Below are 16,802 nucleotides of genomic sequence, written 5' to 3' on the forward strand. Positions count from 1 at the left end.
ATGTTGTGTGATGTTCATGTAGCTTGGCAAAAAATAATGTATTTTTTAAGCTTTGCAACATGTTTCAGACCGATGGTTGAAGTCATACCTTAACCTTATCTAACCTTTACCAAGTGATCATATTAGCCAAAACAAAAAAGGTGCTGCTTGTATGTTTTCACGGCCCTGATGAGGGCGCTAGATCCCTAAAATCCGCCCACGGTTTGTTGCTGAGGAACAATTGTGCAGAACCTTGGACTGACCTCATCGACACAAAGTTTTTGAGGAAAACTAATGTTTGAATTATTCCTAAAATATCTATGAACATATTTACAAGATTGTAGGTGAGGTATGCTAAAGGTTAGGATCCCTAAAATGTACAATAATAGCACTTTCCTGCCTGCTTTTCGAAAAAATAGAGAATCGCTGACTATATAACACACAGTTTGAGAGTTTTTAAGCAGTGTAAATTCAGACAGATTCATGTACAGATTGGTTAAAGATATGGGTTTTCCAATCAAAAGCCTTTGGTCCAGCTCTTTGTGAATAAAGCTTCCCATGATACATGAATCACAGTGTTTAATGACTACAGAATGGATCTAACCTGCACACTTCACATTGTTACTTGGTATGTGATATATGTTTTGTTACTCTCTTAATACTCTGAACAAAGAAGAAATAAAAATTATTTACCAACTTAAATTAATTACATCTATTAGTGACATACAAATTTATAGTTTTTCTTTATAGTTTTCTATTGTGTTTATATAACTTTTAATGTTATTTGAGCAAATTTTTTTTTAAATTATTTATTTGTGTGTTACTAACTGATGTCATTTGTCAAGTTGGTCTTACAATTTCCATTGTCACAATCGACAATGGAAGTCACAATCGAGCAAATATGTGAGAACTCTATTTTTGTGTCACTAGATTAACACAAATTTGCTTTTTTTGACTCTTAAATGAATTAAGATGTTTTTTTGCTTTATGTTTCACCCTGACTTGGCTGTGGTAAACTGTATCTGCTACCTTAACATTGATGCTTGTTCACACCACCTCAAACGATCTAAATAAATATCTGCACTTCTTAAAGGTTGATTAAATAAGTGTCTTTTCATTGTATGTATGAATGAGTTTGTGTATGCATGCACTCAGTGTCTTGAGCACGTAGTTTTGTGTATAATTCTACGTTTTTGTTGCATCTCCAAAGAGTATCTCACAGTCTGGATCATTAGTGTGGAGTCTAAAATATTGTTCTTTTCACTTTTATACAGACTCGTCACGTGTGCATGGGTAATTTGATGCTTAAAGTGTATTAAAAGATAGTGTATATAACTTTATTTTTGAAAATACATTTAAGAGGGGTGCCCCACTTTTCACTTGAGCACCTGTCCCTAAAAATGTCTGGCACGTCCCTGCTCACCTGCTACAGAAGAATTTTTTTTTAGAAAACATCTTGTTTTTGTCCATGACTGTACTTAGTCGCATGATAACTTTATGGAATACATGTACTGACTATAACGTTCTAATGTGCGTCAGTTCTGGTAAGAGAACAGGTGTTGTACGGATACACTGACAAACAACGTCACGGTATTAAGAAACACTTCATATCTTTTATGCACACCTAACACCAGCTGCAGGACTGAAGAATTGCAAAATACTCTGACTCAACTCCACCTGCTATCTATCACCAACACATGATTTGTCTCAGACGTTATTGTAGGCTTCATTTTCTCCCCGTTTGGACCCAGTCTGGGACCCAGCCTGTGGAAATTTAAAACCAACAGGTGGTGCTCTGGAACCACAGCACAGCACCAGGATTACTCTATTACTAGGATTGCTTAAGCTGCTATTTGAGCAGTATCTTTGAGACGTCTTTTTTCTTTAACTTTGATGCAGCAGCTGCAGCAGTACCAGCGGTACTGAAAGTGGTAAAAATAGCCTTCAACACGATCCTCTACTTTGCATTGTTATATCAGCCCCATTGACAAGAGAGAATGGATTATGTAAGCATATTAAATCATCATGAAATGTATGAGAAGCAGTACTTGAAGTTGCTGTATGGCCTTTTGTTAGATTATTGCCATTGTTTGTCACATTAATATTAATTTATAAAGGAATTTTTTTTTGTGTTGTACAGGACTTATGCAGGTACACACACACCAAAGTGGACAAGGGGTGTGTGTCCTCATTTTTGTGTTCTTGTCAGGCCCTTACCAGCATCAAAACTGGCCTTGTTGATACCAGTAGATCTCATGGGGACAAAAGCCTGCTCCTAATGATACATCACTCAAATTCTGAGGTCCTGGTTACGGTAAAAGATCAGATGTGAATTGGGGTTAGGTTAGGGTTAGGATTAGGTATGAACTGATTATGCTTAAGGTTAAGGATAAGGTTTTGGTTATGCTATATACAATGTATGGACCAAATGATAGCCGTGCAAACCTGTGTAAAAGAGAGAGAGAGAGAGAGAGAGAGAGAGAGAGAGAGAGAGAGAGAGAGAGAGAGAGAGAGAGAGAGAGGGGGGGGGGGGGGGGGGGAGAGAGGTACTTATAATAACCAGGAACCTTCACAAATAAGGCAGAATTAAAATAAATGATATACAATTTTACAATAACATACCTGTATAAAGTGCATTACACACTATTAACTATTACACATACCTCCAAAACTACTATGTGTGACCTTTAATGCGACTGGAAAACGAAATGCTCTATAATTTGTATTTTGTATATCTTTATTTCCATAATTTGATGTTCAAATAATCCTTCTCTCTTTCTTTTTCTTTTTGTGAGGCCTCAGTGTTCCTTATGTTGTGGGGACCAAGATCATTTCACACAGTCACATCACATGAATTGTTGTTGATCGGTCGTGCTTACAAATCTTCCTGGACAGTTATGAATGTTACACAACCAGTTTTTTACTGTAAAATATTGGAATGGGGGGAGGGAGGGGGGGCTGAAGTTTTCTGACATGTAGTTAACTTTCTGTTTTCTTGTGGATTTTGGACACACCACAAAAACACCAGTGATGAGAATCGTGAGCTGGGCCTGTTATTGAAAACATGGAAGTTAGTATTTGTTGTCACGGGCTCTTTAAAGCCCACCTAGCCTGGGCGAAAGTACTGGATCTCCTTCCAGGCTTTCTGATTGGACGACGGGCTCCGTTTGTGGGCGCGTTGCTGCACCTGATTGGCCGCGGGTGGCTGTCAATCACCGCCCCCCACCACCACCACCACTCAGCTCGGAGCCGAGCGACGGTCTCGACGAAAACACACCGACCCGCAGACTGCGAACCATTCCCGGGCAGAGGCGCTGCGGAACCACCGGGGGGACAACCGAGCCATGGCGTCGCTGAAGTTGGACAACGGGACTCGGCCTTGACGGGAGACATTAGCCGCGGGAAGTAGGTTTCACTTGTTAGATAGAAACACACATACGGAGAGAGGAGGCGGAGGAGGAGGAGGAGGAGGAAGAAGAGGAGGAGGGGGCCGAGGTGGACTCTCCCTCCCTCCCTCGGTTTGAGCCAGTCCGCCCGATGGAGGCACCCGGGACCCTCGCAGCGAGCTCCAGGCCCGGTCTGTCACCTGTGAGGCGCCGCCGCCGCCCCGCCGGAGGTCGTGGGTGAAGGAGGAGCAGCAGGAGCAGGAGAAGGAGAAGCACCGCCTGCGCACATCTGTCCTCAACTTTGGCCGACAACTTGTGCTCCTGGAGCCCGTGTGCTACGAGACAAAGTTCGCAGGTCAGCTCCAGCCATGACCGACATAGATATCACTTAACCCGGAGGTCAGTCACCTCCTCAGGGCGCCGGGTGCAGGTGCACCGCGCACGACTTTGACTTTTTACTCTGCTTCACATTTCTCCATCCGGATCCAGATTAATTGGATTTTTATTTTTTTTTGTCAGCTTATTTGTTTATTTAAAATTTTGTACAAATCAATCATGTCACTCAAAGACAATCCCTGCCGGAAATTTCAAGCCAACATATTCAACAAGAGCAAATGCCAGAACTGCTTCAAGCCCAGAGAATCCCATCTGCTCAACGATGAGGACTTCAACCAGGTGATTTTCATATATTCTTATGTCTCATACATACTTGTGGGCTTGCCTGTTTATTGTTGTGTGTGTGAGTTTCAGTTTGATGTGCACGTTTCAAAGGGGTTAGTCATGTCAACAGACCGCCAAGTGCAAAGGTTGGGTTAATTGGACATAATTAGTTTCCAGCTCAAGGGGGCTTATTGACCTTAATTCATGCAGATATAGGCCTCCACCCAGCCCCAAGCCCTGCAGCACAGGACCCTGCTGTCACTTCATGTTATTTGGGTTAACGTTGTTCCTGTGAAAGCATTTCAAATCTTGCTGTCATGTCAAAACTTGCAATAATGCTTGTGTTTTGTTTTTGTATCCCATTCTTTCCCACATTATTGCCTCTGTCACAAATACAGGCACTAGTCATACTAGTAATAATAAGCACTTTTCAATACAAGTAACAAAGTGCTTTACAAAAAACAGTATGAAAGTCGCAGAGTAAAAGGTATAGTATAGTAGATACAGATAATAAAAGTCATAGCCATCATGCGATGAAAGCTTTCTATAGAGAGATGTATCTTAAGAAGAAAGATATACAACAGGTCTACTCAGAAAATGTGCTGCAAATACTCCCAACACTTCCAAATACTGTCAATCCTAGCATATACTCACAACACGAGCAATTACTCCCAACAATAGCAATTTCTTCCAACAAAACCAAATACTCGACCCGTCCAAATCCCACAACACAACCAAATACTTGCTACACAACATACGTGTTTCCAGGGGACCCAAAAATTAGATGACCATGGTTGGGACACTCTAACCTGCCAAATCAAGTGATTGGATTAAATACACTTAACTAAATGAGAAACACACTAATGTCATGGTAGCTGGTTAATATAGCATGCTAACTTTGTCCTTTTTAGATCAAGGGGATTTGTCTTCACCTTGGCGTCGTTGATCTGAAAAACACAACGTTAGTTATTTAGTTTCTCAATTTATTTAGTGTATTTCGTCAGATGACCAATTGGTGAGATAATAATATGTGTGAGGTAGGTGATAAATCTGCAAAAAACATCTGAATCATGCAATCAACAATGTTAAACTAATCATTTTCCAACAACACAGTGAAAGCCAACTTCAACTTGTAACTTCACGAGTCATAAACCATGGCAACAACAAGCGTGTCTCAGCCATGTTTATAGTGTCCCCTGGAAACACTTCTGTTGGGAGTATCTGGTCGTGTTTGGCGTATTTGCAGCAGGTTTTTCTATTGGCCGCAGATGTGTTGCCAAGTTGATGATGTTTTCTCCAGTGTTGTGAGTTTAGTGTGTTTGCACATGTTTTATGAACTTGCAGTGTGGGGCTGTTGATATTGGCAGGTTGTGAATAGTGGCACTGATAAAGAATGTCAGCCTGTATCACGATCATTCCTTCCGCTGAGCTGTTTAACAGGACAGGTTAGGTGTCATCTGTGTCCCGACAGTTTATCTGACCGACACCTCTCCAGCTGGGGATATCTTCAACATAGCAGGGTCAGGACATGGCTCCGCGTTCTCCTGTAATGTACTCCGCCATGATCTGTGGCTTCCGTGTGGGGATGGAAATAGTCTTGAGGGTTTTTGTCCTTCTGACTGGAATTTCTGACCCACTGGCGTTCATGCTTCTCCTGTGTTGACTGCACTTAGTGGAAGGTTATCATTTGGCTGTCGGGGCCCGACGACTGACGGCATGCAGGTTGTGTCGTTCATTGTTTTCAAGTCCTGCTACGAGAAGATACCGATGCTCTGTGACTATTCTGAGCCAGAACTGTTGTCAGCCCTTCGCCCTTAGCCCTCCCCACCAACTCACCACTCCATCGGTGCAGTATTACACTCATCGTTTATGATGGGAGGGAATAAGAGGTATGGGGCCATTGCGAAATGAACACACAGATGAGAACACACATGAACACGCACAAGTTACTCTGTTTTAACCACAGAGGACACGAAGGGTAAAAAATGACCTACATTCACCTCATCTATTTCTCTCGCTTAAGAGGCCCCCCCCCATTAGGACGGCTGTCAGGTCATGTGAGGAGAGATGGGACGTTGCTGTAAACTCTGCTGAGTCTCAATGTTTCTCCTTGGGTTAATGTTACTATGGAATGGAAGCAGCCAGTGTCCCACTATCAACTTGTATTCCCTCTCAAGCTTTCTAGAAACCTCCCATTATCAAATATCTTGCTGTGGTCTCATCTTTAAAGTACTGTTCACGTGCGCCTTCGCTTTTCACTGTTTTCAAATGTCTAACATTGACTGAACGTTGTTTCTCTTGCACATCTGCTCCAACTCTTAACTGTTCAAGGTCAAAGCTGGGACTCACGATTTGAAAATGCCTGTTATGTCATTTTGTTTACGGAGTCAGTCGGCTGCGAAATGCACTGTACCTCCTGTAATCAAAGTGAAAGAGGATTTTATGGTGGATTATACTTGGCTTTACATGGGATGAAGTTATGACTGTAATCAAAACCAGCAATAGAGGAATGCGGAGGTGCCAGACGGCTGTAAATGCTTGACTTAATTTGTAGGCTACTGTGCACAGAATTGGTAAAGTGTGGTGGTGAATTACGTAAGGGACTTAATTTGTTAAGCTGTTTGGGTGCAGGTAAGAAATGAGTGTAAACGCTTTCTAAAATGTGTGCCCCCCCCTTCACACACAACCACACTGTGGTAAGGCAGAGTGGCTTTTATTTTTTTTTAGCCCTGCAAACAATTGCTGACTACTAGTGTGGCTATGGTTCAAGTATGCACCAGAACTATTTAAGAACGACTGTCAGGCCAACTTGTATTTCTCAGGACAAGTTTGAATTGCAAATCCGTAACCACAAAAGCTCTCAGGCTCTGTGCCACTTTTCTCTCCTGCTTCTCATCCACTGTTTTTCCTGCTAAATACTGCCTCTTGCTGCCCCCTCCACCCACTTAGAGGATCAGAGGGAAAATCATGTGTGTTAGCCTTTCCTTTTTTTTTTCCAGGGCAGCATGGTGCTCTGGAATACAGCCAGCTGGAGAATGTAGCCTGCAGTCCACTCGAAGCAGCTAGTGACTAACACACACTTCCCTGCAGTTGAACAAAAAATGCGTGTGTGGTAGTTCACTGCTGGTAGATATTGGGCCAGAATTAGTAGTATAAACTTTGGGACTAGCTTGTATCTACAAGGAATTAAAGATGTGCATGATTGAAATGTTAGACGGTATGTCAATGTCTCTGTTTATGAATTTGCTTTCAACACTGTGATTGTGTTTTCCCCTCAACAGGCCAAACCCATATATGGAGGATGGCTGCTGCTGGCACCTGAGGGAACAAACTTTGACAATCCCTTACACAGATCTCGAGTAAGTGGTTTCATAAGTGTTTACCTTTGCTGGGCTCATAATTAATTACAATCACAAGTGAGCATTGTTTTTGGCTTCCTTCTAATGTAGGAACATTTGGTTCACGAAATGTATGAATACAATGTCGTATAGCCATAAAAGGGGAACAGCTTTGTTTACTCGTCCGTAAGATAATTTTGCGTTAAACACAAATCAGAAAGATGAAGTTTAATTCATCTGACAAACAGGAGGTCTGTGTTGCAGCTCCTGTAGCTGTTTCGCGGACTCAGCAGTTTCCTGTGGCTCTAAATACGCCCCTTTTTCAGACAATAATGAGTCTTATATTGACTTTGTTTCATAAGTCCTACTCCCCAAGCATCATGTAACGGGAGCCTTGCTCGGTCGCACAACTTCTTTTATCAGCTCCAGGATTATACTGTGGTGGTGCATCCCGAAGAGGAGTAGGGAGAATGTGGGGGAGGAGAAGGGGAAAAGTCCCAGTTCTCACAGCAGCACTGATGGATTCCATATGGGGTTAAAAAAAAAAAAAGCACCTCTGGATCCTTCAGCTCAACTACTGTCAACAGTCTGCTGCTGCTTTGACATCACAACTCATGTGCTCTGCCTATTCTTACCACCAGCCTTTCACTGTGGGGGTATAATTGCTGGCCTGTACGTTGTGCTGAGGTGAGCAATGTTGGTCAGGTTCTGACTGACCGACAAACAAATGACAGAGAAAAAGTGCTGATGCGTTTGGATGAGTCATGTTTTAGGACCACTGTAGTGTGACAGGTTGCCTGTACAAGCCTGATGGCTGAATGATGTAATTTAATTTTAGTTTCATACGACTACATTCTGGTTTTAACATCCCCTCTGAGCGTTATCAGCACTGAGACCTTCCAGTGCCTTTTAGGTTACAAAGCACTTCTCAATATTTCATGAATTGGGCTCTGTTGGAATTGGAGCTCAGGTAATTTAATACTGAGACAAAATGGTGCATTACGAATAGAGGGGGGGATGCAGAGAGCTGATGGAGCCCATGATGGAAAAGATCACTGGATGCTGTTAACATGTCAATTGCACAAAATAGCAAGAGATGGAATGACTCCCCTCTATGTTAAATCTGACCCTGTAGTTCCAGAAATATGATAAGTTTAATCTTCTTCAGTCTGCAGGGCTCCATCTTTTTTTCAGATGTATACATTTTGAATTCTGAACTGAATGAAAATATGTTATCCAGTGAACTCAAGAATCCGTTGTCCACCTAGCTTAAAAACCTTGTGAGTCATAGTACAGTCCTGCATCTTTTAAAAATGAGGGAAATACTTGCATAAAGAGTGAATTGGGAAAAATATTTCGATGGGCTACTATCGTTATATGTGCATTGTCAAAAGTCAAGAATGCAGCCCAGCTGATGCGACCAAACCTGACCCGAACTTGACTGTCCTTTCAAAACTTTTGTTAGAGGTATCCACACTTTAGTGACCATGTCATTAATTAAAGAATTTCTCTTGTTTCTTTACTTTTTTTTTACAGAAATGGCAAAGGAGGTTCTTCATCCTCTACGAGCATGGCTTACTTCGCTATGCTCTGGACGAAATGGTGAGTCAAGGCTTCGTTGTTATATTTTGTTTGCTTTGATGTTTCTAAACACAATAAACCTGGACATTTAACCAGATGTTTAAATAACGGTCTGATATCAAATAATAGCTGTTGCTGTGGTCTATTAGAGCAAAAAAATATCCTATGCTATATAACTACCTCTATAAAATGGTTTGAGCTCAGTCAAAGTTTCTTTATCGTTTAGAAACAATGAAGATGCCTTTTTAATCCCCAAAGACCTGTCGGCCAATAGTTTAACTGTAAGTACAATTATTTAGTTCCTAGGGTTTCAATCTGAGACCTTCATGGAGAGAGTAACGGGCTCCCTGCCAGTTGACCATGCAGTCATCACACCGTTAACACCCGTGCTTTCTTGCATTCAACAGTGTTTAGTGAATGTGTTCAACACTAAGCCAACTAGCACTGCGGTGTCAAAAGGAATGAAGTGACACCACTTGGTGTTGATACTAAAAGTCATGTGCCGAGCTGTGTGTGTTTGTTTAAGTGGCTAACACATTGTGCAAAAGCCCCGTGGCAACTTCCTGTTCTGAGGGGAAAAACTGGAAAATCCACTGAAACGCAGTGAGATTAAAATCTTTAGTGATCTTAATCTGCGCAGGTAAAAACTATATTTAGATTTATTTAGAAAAACAATATGTTGACTAAATGCCTTTACTTTCAACACATTTCTTTTGTAGGTCACTTGTTCACAAACGTATAGCTTTTCAGTTCTATATGCAGTGCACCATGTAGGCACACTGTATATTGATTGACCTAAAGCAGTGTTGGACAGCTTTTTTTTCTAAGCGTGGGATGTGCTTTGAAATGAGGTGAAAGCACAAGTCGTTGAAACAACACTTGCTCCGTCGCTTCTTTGACCCCTTTGCTGCTTTCCAAATAGAAATGTACCCTGCAGGGATCATTACAAGTTCTTTTTCTGAGCCTGATTCCGATTGTGACGTGGTGTGTGTTGTGAGAGAAGAGGCACTTTATGCAACAGGAGCAGCAGAGGCTGGGTTGCTGTGTAGATCTTTTTCTATGCCCTTCACTGTAATTGCATTCACTCAATAGAAATCTGGCACTTGTTAATTGGCTGGGCTACTTTTGCATCCAAGAGCAGTGGAGATCTTTCTTATCCTGGCATTTTATCCACAACATATGGAAGTAAATACTGTACTGTCTTTAATGTCATCTTCAAACTGGAGCCAAAAAATGGTATTCGTGAGGCGCTGCTGGAGGATGACATGAGAAAGATGGATGATGTGTTTACAGGAAGAGACAAAGGAAAGCGGCGGATGTCCTCCTTTCATTCAACGCTCTCTCTGGATGCCACTCTTCATCTTTTCATCTCCATTCTGAATGGAGGATCAAAAGGAGAGGGGGGTAGCAGGGTCTAGAGCTGGAAATATCAAGTGCCACTAAATATAGACCCTCAATTGTTTTACAATCCAAATTAGAATAATGCGATTTATGTTGAACAAAAAGCTGCACAAACTTGGCTAATTTGCATACATATCAGACACAAATATTCGGCTGCTTCACTTAATCGTATGCATATTACATTTAAAACGGGCCGTTCAATTTCATGTTTCAGAAAGTTTCAAATGGCCCCAATCAACATTCAATACATGAAAGAGACTGACATTAGGACCAGTTTAAAGCTTTATTGTGAGTGACATCAGGTCAACCCTAAAAACTGCCTGCTTTCGCTAGTGTAACATTGTGCCTGACCACATCAGAGCTCCCATCGAAGAACACTGGTTAGGGCTGTAGATGAGGAGGCGCCCCTCTGTTTTCCTCTCGGCCGAGTTTTATGGCTCTTGTATCTTGGCTCTAACCGAACCCAGATGGGCTGTGGTCCCAACCTGCAGGATGTGGCATAGCTCTGGGGGAATCAAATGGATTAGAAAAAGCCAGGTAGAGATCACAGTTCTCTGAGCAATTGATTTGGTGTTGCCCACCTACGGTGAACACCCAACACGACACACCACTGCCATCAAGCAAGAGACAAGTGGCAAAAAGAAGATAACCTGGCTGCAGTGGGAGCAAGATGAAGAGAAAATGTGTTCTGTCACTGAATGGAAGGATAGAGATGGCGAATAGCTGAAAATATTGGCCTGAATAGAGCATGTTCGGCCATGCAAGGCTAATGTGTTAGTACAGCTTCAGTGGGTCGTTCTTGGCACATGCCTAAAGTTGAAATGTATCTAAGCAAGTTCACAGTATTTTAGCACAGTATCCTTTAAGATAAATTCACAAAATCCACTGTCAGTTCAGTCTCCAGAATTAGCTGAATGTACAAGCGAGATTTTCCTAGAGACACCCAGCACGGTTATTTCAGGGAATGTTGCCAAGGCAACGTGTTTTGTCCCTTTGTTCGGCAACAGTTGACCATGGCTTGTGTAGCATGGAACAGAGTTTTTCTCTGTTTTGTGGAGAGCTCTGGCGGTCTCTGCTCAGACTTTAGGGACACAGGACAGAACCCTCTGGAAGCAGAACACAAGTGTGTGGGCTGAGGTTGTCGCTAAGCTCAGTCATATGGCGAGCGGAGCGCCTTCCTACAGTAGCTGGAAAAATACAAAACATCACACACAGCATCCAAACAAATGTGCAAGGCTGGGTTGGACAGAGTTTGAGTTTGTGCTGAGCTGCACATGTTTCTGTTTGAGTGTGTGTGTGTGTGCGTGAGGGAGAGAGTGAATGCACCTGGGGCCGAGGGGGCTTGAATGTTGAGGCCTTGTCAAGAACAGGTGTTGCAAGGAGAACCCTTCGTTTTTAACTGGGTTCAGGTTTAGCGGTCCTTTGTTGATACTAGACTTGGAAATGATTTAGCGATAAAGAAAAACGAACATGAACAATAAGTCAAACCATACTATGCTGTGTAAATTGTTTAAGTTATGTGTGAAACACACCTACCCTCTCAAAATCCATTATCACTTTGTGGCTGGGCATGTGGGTGTAAAGAACTATCCAGCTCCACAATGCACTTAGATGACATCAGTGCGAGTTAAAATAATCACACCCACACTCTAATAACCGCTTCGCTCTGAGGTCCTAAATGTCCCACGCAACACCTAGCGCCTACTGACAATACTTTGACCTAATTGTAAGCTCTTCTTGCTGACACACAGTTACACACACACACACACACACACACACACACACACACACACACACACACACACACACACACACACACACACACACACACACACACACACACACACACACACACACACACACACACACACACACACACAAACACACACACCTACCTACCTACCTACCTACCTACCTTTCATCCCCTCATTATGTGATCTCGGCTGATTCTTTTTTCTTCTTTACTGTGTCTCAGTCTCTGTTGTGTTCTCTGAGCCTGCACTGAAGCAAAGCCTAACTTGTTTTAATACTTAGATTAGCTTTTTTCATTTTTTGTATTATTGTTGCAAGTGTTTCCTCATTTCATTTCTTAGCTGGTGCTCGGCGCAGACTTTGCACTTTGTGTTCTCATGCTGCTCAGTTAATGTCTTTGAGTTCAGACTGAACCAGCACAGTATACCTGCAGATAAAAACGAGGCTACCTATTGAGTTGCAGAACACAAAAGACCCATTCAGAGACACTCCACTTGCATTTGCTTTTACACTGTATTGGCTGAAGTTCACTCCTCTCATCTCACTCCACTGTTAGTCCAACAAGAACATGGTGTTCTCATGACATTTCAGCTGTTGAAGTCATTCTCATTTTTATCTTAGCTCAAATAATTTCCTGTGTTTACTGGAATTCAAATAGTGGACCACTGCCCCGAAGCACTATCCAAGAACTAATTTTGGTCAATCGTCCTTTCATTTGCTACACATTCGTGCATTCCTCAAACCCGGGGCCCGCTATTCTGCTGCCCCTCCTCAATCTCTCAGATGTGAGCATATACCACCTCAGCCCTGTGTTTGCCCTCAGACTTGTGAGACCTTTTGACAGGCTGAAACACGCATAAACCCTCTCCCTATTCTACCCCGGTGAAACATGAAATTAAGGGCTATTTCCAGCCAGTTTTGAGGAGCTTTTGTCTTGTGTTTGGATTGGGAATGAGGAGGGCTTTCCAGGGGATGCATGAGTGGACAAGGCCTCTGAGCTGTGTTGTTGCCTCCAGGCCCTCTGCATGCAAGTGGAGACCGACCACCCCACCCCATCAAATGAGGTTACTTATCAGGGACCCCCAATCTTTCACCCATGTCAAATCATGAGTGAAGAGAGAAGTAAATGCATATGAGTTAGGGTTATATTACTAGATGTAGGATTGAATGGTGAATAGGGAAGCAGAGCACATGATTTAGAGGAAGATGAGTGAATAATTAACCTTCAGACATGCAATGAACTGCAGACATTTTCCTGAAATTTTTATTTGCAAATCACACAACATACGTTTGCAAGTGAATGGTAGGGAATTGTAAAAGACAAACTCCGAAAATTGGCCGAACCCAATTTCCTGGACATTCTCTGGAGTTCATGTCTTAAAACGGCTCAAATGAGATGCTGCTCACTGCTCAGGTTGATAAGATGGTGTAAGCCTTCCATATTGTGTCATTGTAGATTGTTTACTTAGTGTTGGTCTTGGGTGAGGCGTGTGTTGGTGTAGTAGAGATATGGTGCGTGAGAGTCTTCTTTAACCCCTGCCCTTCCTTCCCCATGGTTCCAGTAGGAACTGATCTGCTGGAATGTAAACAGCCATGGATTACAGTGGGGTCACTGTTCCTATTGCACAAAGCCACAAAACCATGGGAACAGCCATTCATACAGCTTGTAATCATCAGGGTCTGCAACACTGTCTGCCACTCAACCCAATGGCAACCCCACATCCCAAGGCTGTCGGGCCAGTGCTGTATTTATGAAGAATATTCCCTTGTTTGGGTTTTTGTGCACAGAAATGGATAACAATGTTATCCCAGTTCCAAATTCCTAACTCTAGATCTTGTCATGGTTGTCTCTGCTGTTGGCTGGAAGAGTGAAACTACGGTGAGCCACAGCGTAAGCAACACTTGCTACCGCTTACATTTTGTTTTCATTTCCATCTTCACTCATCAGTGAGTGCCCTTGTTCATCAAATAAAAAATGGCCACTTTCCAGTGGATAGTGTCTCATCAGGGTAACAGAGCAGATCAGGTGGTGAGAGGAGAGCTAACTGACCAAGCTCAGGATTGGGTGTCAACGCATTTGGCAGCATTTTGAATTCAACCTAAATGACCCAAACAAACATGATGATAATAAGGCAATCTGCACACTTTGTCTGATGAAGGTGGCGGTAACATCTGGAGGTAACACTTCTAATATGTACATACACCTTCAAGTAGGCCATTGCCTGCAGCCAGATCCAGCATTAAAGATCAAAGTAAACACTTTACAGATGTTGAGCTGACACATCTTTTCTCGTTAACTGTCCACTGTAATAGGTAACACCAGTGTTGTCGTGTTTATCACCCTGCGGGAACATTTCCACCCTGAGACATCCCTACTGTCTACATTCTTCCCAGGACACTGTAAACGATTCTGGCAGTGATGCAGGACATCTTTGGGCAGGGTTAATGATTCTGCAAAAATGTCTTTCTTTAGATTGTTAAAGACCATCCTCTGTGGTATAAGCCATGCTCAAGAGCACAAGATTTGTTAAAAGGTTGTTTTACGAGAGCACACTTTCCTAAAAATACAGCACCACACCCACCCCTTCCTGGAAATAGAGTTTTATCAGGACAACAGACACTTTGATGTAGAAGTGTCTCTCTCGCATCATCCGAAAACAGATTGGGTTATCATTTGTAGCCTTGTTGTAACTTAAGACAGGACTATATTTAGTTTTCTATATGTCAAAGGTACTTGGCAAGGTCTTGTCTTCTCTAACCAGGTCACACTTTTAGTTTGATCCCCTGAAGGTTGATTGACCTGACACACGAGACCGTGATCTTTGCTATAGTTTCTTGAAAATAAGATCAGAATTTAATTTGGTATTATGAAAATGTGATCAAATGGCCCTGTGTGGGCAGTGGCTCTTATCCAACAGCTCACACGTATCACACTTATAGCTGATAAGGGACCTTTGCTCTCCTCCAATTGACCCAATATGCATGTTTGTTTTAATATGAGTGCTGAGGAAAAATTAGTTAACCATTCAGATGAGGCTATGATTAAGCTATATACAATCAAAGACCTTATGGAATACATGTTTACTAGATATTTCCAGTGTGGTCTTTAGTTTTTGCCTTAGCTTTAATCGCTACACCTTTCCGGATGTGGCTAAGATAAAAATCTTATCTACTCTCCACTTACTCACTGTTGGAATGCTTCAATACCTTAAGGAAAAATAACAGTAACTCTGTCAGGACCAAGAATCCTCTCTAAACATTAAGTTCCTGAGCCTGACTTGGTCACTTTTTTTGTCTTAATCTTTAAAAATATGTTAAACCTGTCACTTTATATATCGTACACACTCAGAAAATTGCCCCGAAACGTGAATCCAGCTGATTTGAATCTCAGCTTGTGGTTTTGTTCCTGTTGTAAACTCTTACAGATCAAATGTGAAGGACAGGAAGACATTTTTCTCTTTTTCTGGCTGACCTCTCCCCCACCCCCTATTTGCAATTTATTGTGTGAGTGTGTGTTCAACAGCCAAAAAGCTTAATGAGTCTAAAAATAATGTCTCTCAAATGGCACTTAAAATCTAATTACAATAAGTAAAGTTGTATTGTCCCCCAGCGTGCACACTCACGCACAGATAAAGAATCTAAGCTGCCCCTCTAGGGGTTTGAAGAGAAGTTGTTTATGGAGGTTGGTTTGGTTAATAGGGTTCAGGATGCCAAATTGTGGACTGAATCGCTATAATGCTTTTTAAATCTGAACTCATTCAGCCCATCTTCCATCAGGTTTCCAAACAAAAGTAATAGGAGTGAAATTGTACATCATAGCCTTTAGTTTAGAAGTATAGCACATTTAAACTTTACTTATGTGTTTATGTGTGATATATATGTGCTCTATTGTACTATATGTAATGCAGTGGCTTGGAACCATAGACAAGTTTCCCTTTGGGACAATAAAGCTTTCCTTACCTTATCCTACCTTAACTTAAGTTTAAGGTTTAGTTTAAACCGTCACGAACCTCAACTGTGCACTTGTGTCAGTGCAACAACAATATTAAAATGTGTCCCAGTTTGGCTGCTATAAAACAGCCAATTGGCTTATTGGTGGGAGGGTTGGGATACATGCCATACAATTGCCATATTTGGAATTCCACACTTTTCTGTTCAGGATTCTTTTATGTGCTTGGAGTTTCTCTGGTCTAAAGTCTCTGGTTCAGCCTTCTACTCTGTTATATTTGTGCTCACTGCTGCGTGAGACTGTGGACAGGATCATTTAACACCGGGTACTAGGTCTCTCAGCAGCATTAAGGCATAATGGTTGCTTGAAAAGTATCAGTGGGATTCCAGTTAGTTGTGAACTTGAACTCGCTTTCAAATTTCTCTCGGTGGGGAATATGATTGCGAGGTGGAGTTGAGCAGAATTCTTGATGGCTGTCCACTGTTGCACCATGGTGAGAAGTCTCTAAAAGGCTCCTTTTTAAGGATGTCTTTTAACCATCCTTCTCTTTGTGCCCTCCTTCATTTTTCGTTCTTTTTAGTGATTTCCAGCCATTCACCGTGCAGAGAAAGGCTGGCTCCAGGAGGCTCTGGCTTAACCAGTGTCCACTCTCACTTCCACGGTCCTCACTTTCCCATTACTCAATCCGATTCACCCTTCCTTCCTTCTACCGCCTCACTTTCTCTCACTCTGCCACTCTCTCGCATCTCTGTCTTT

At 42.2% G+C, this 16,802-nt stretch overlaps 1 protein-coding gene across 7 annotated transcripts in view; it reads left to right on the top strand.

Annotated features, from left to right (window-relative positions):
* The first annotated feature begins 3,207 nt into the window (after nt 1–3,207).
* Nucleotides 3,208–16,802, top strand: part of si:ch73-103b11.2 (myosin phosphatase Rho-interacting protein) — a 47,519-nt gene continuing 33,924 nt past the window's right edge. For 6 of the 7 annotated variants that reach the window (XR_009683285.1, XM_061095091.1, XM_061095092.1 and 3 more), the window contains exons 1-3: nt 3,208–4,040; nt 7,307–7,384; nt 8,900–8,965. Coding sequence is in view for 6 of the 7 variants with exons in the window: in XM_061095091.1 (XP_060951074.1) it covers nt 3,921–4,040; nt 7,307–7,384; nt 8,900–8,965 (264 nt within the window). In the remaining variant the exon portion in view is untranslated. The remainder of the gene's footprint in view (nt 4,041–7,306; nt 7,385–8,899; nt 8,966–16,802) is intronic. The other variant, XM_061095096.1, reaches the window with a different exon arrangement.

The sequence above is a fragment of the Limanda limanda genome, chromosome 21, assembly GCF_963576545.1.
Source record: "Limanda limanda chromosome 21, fLimLim1.1, whole genome shotgun sequence".
Classification (NCBI taxonomy): domain Eukaryota; kingdom Metazoa; phylum Chordata; class Actinopteri; order Pleuronectiformes; family Pleuronectidae; genus Limanda; species Limanda limanda.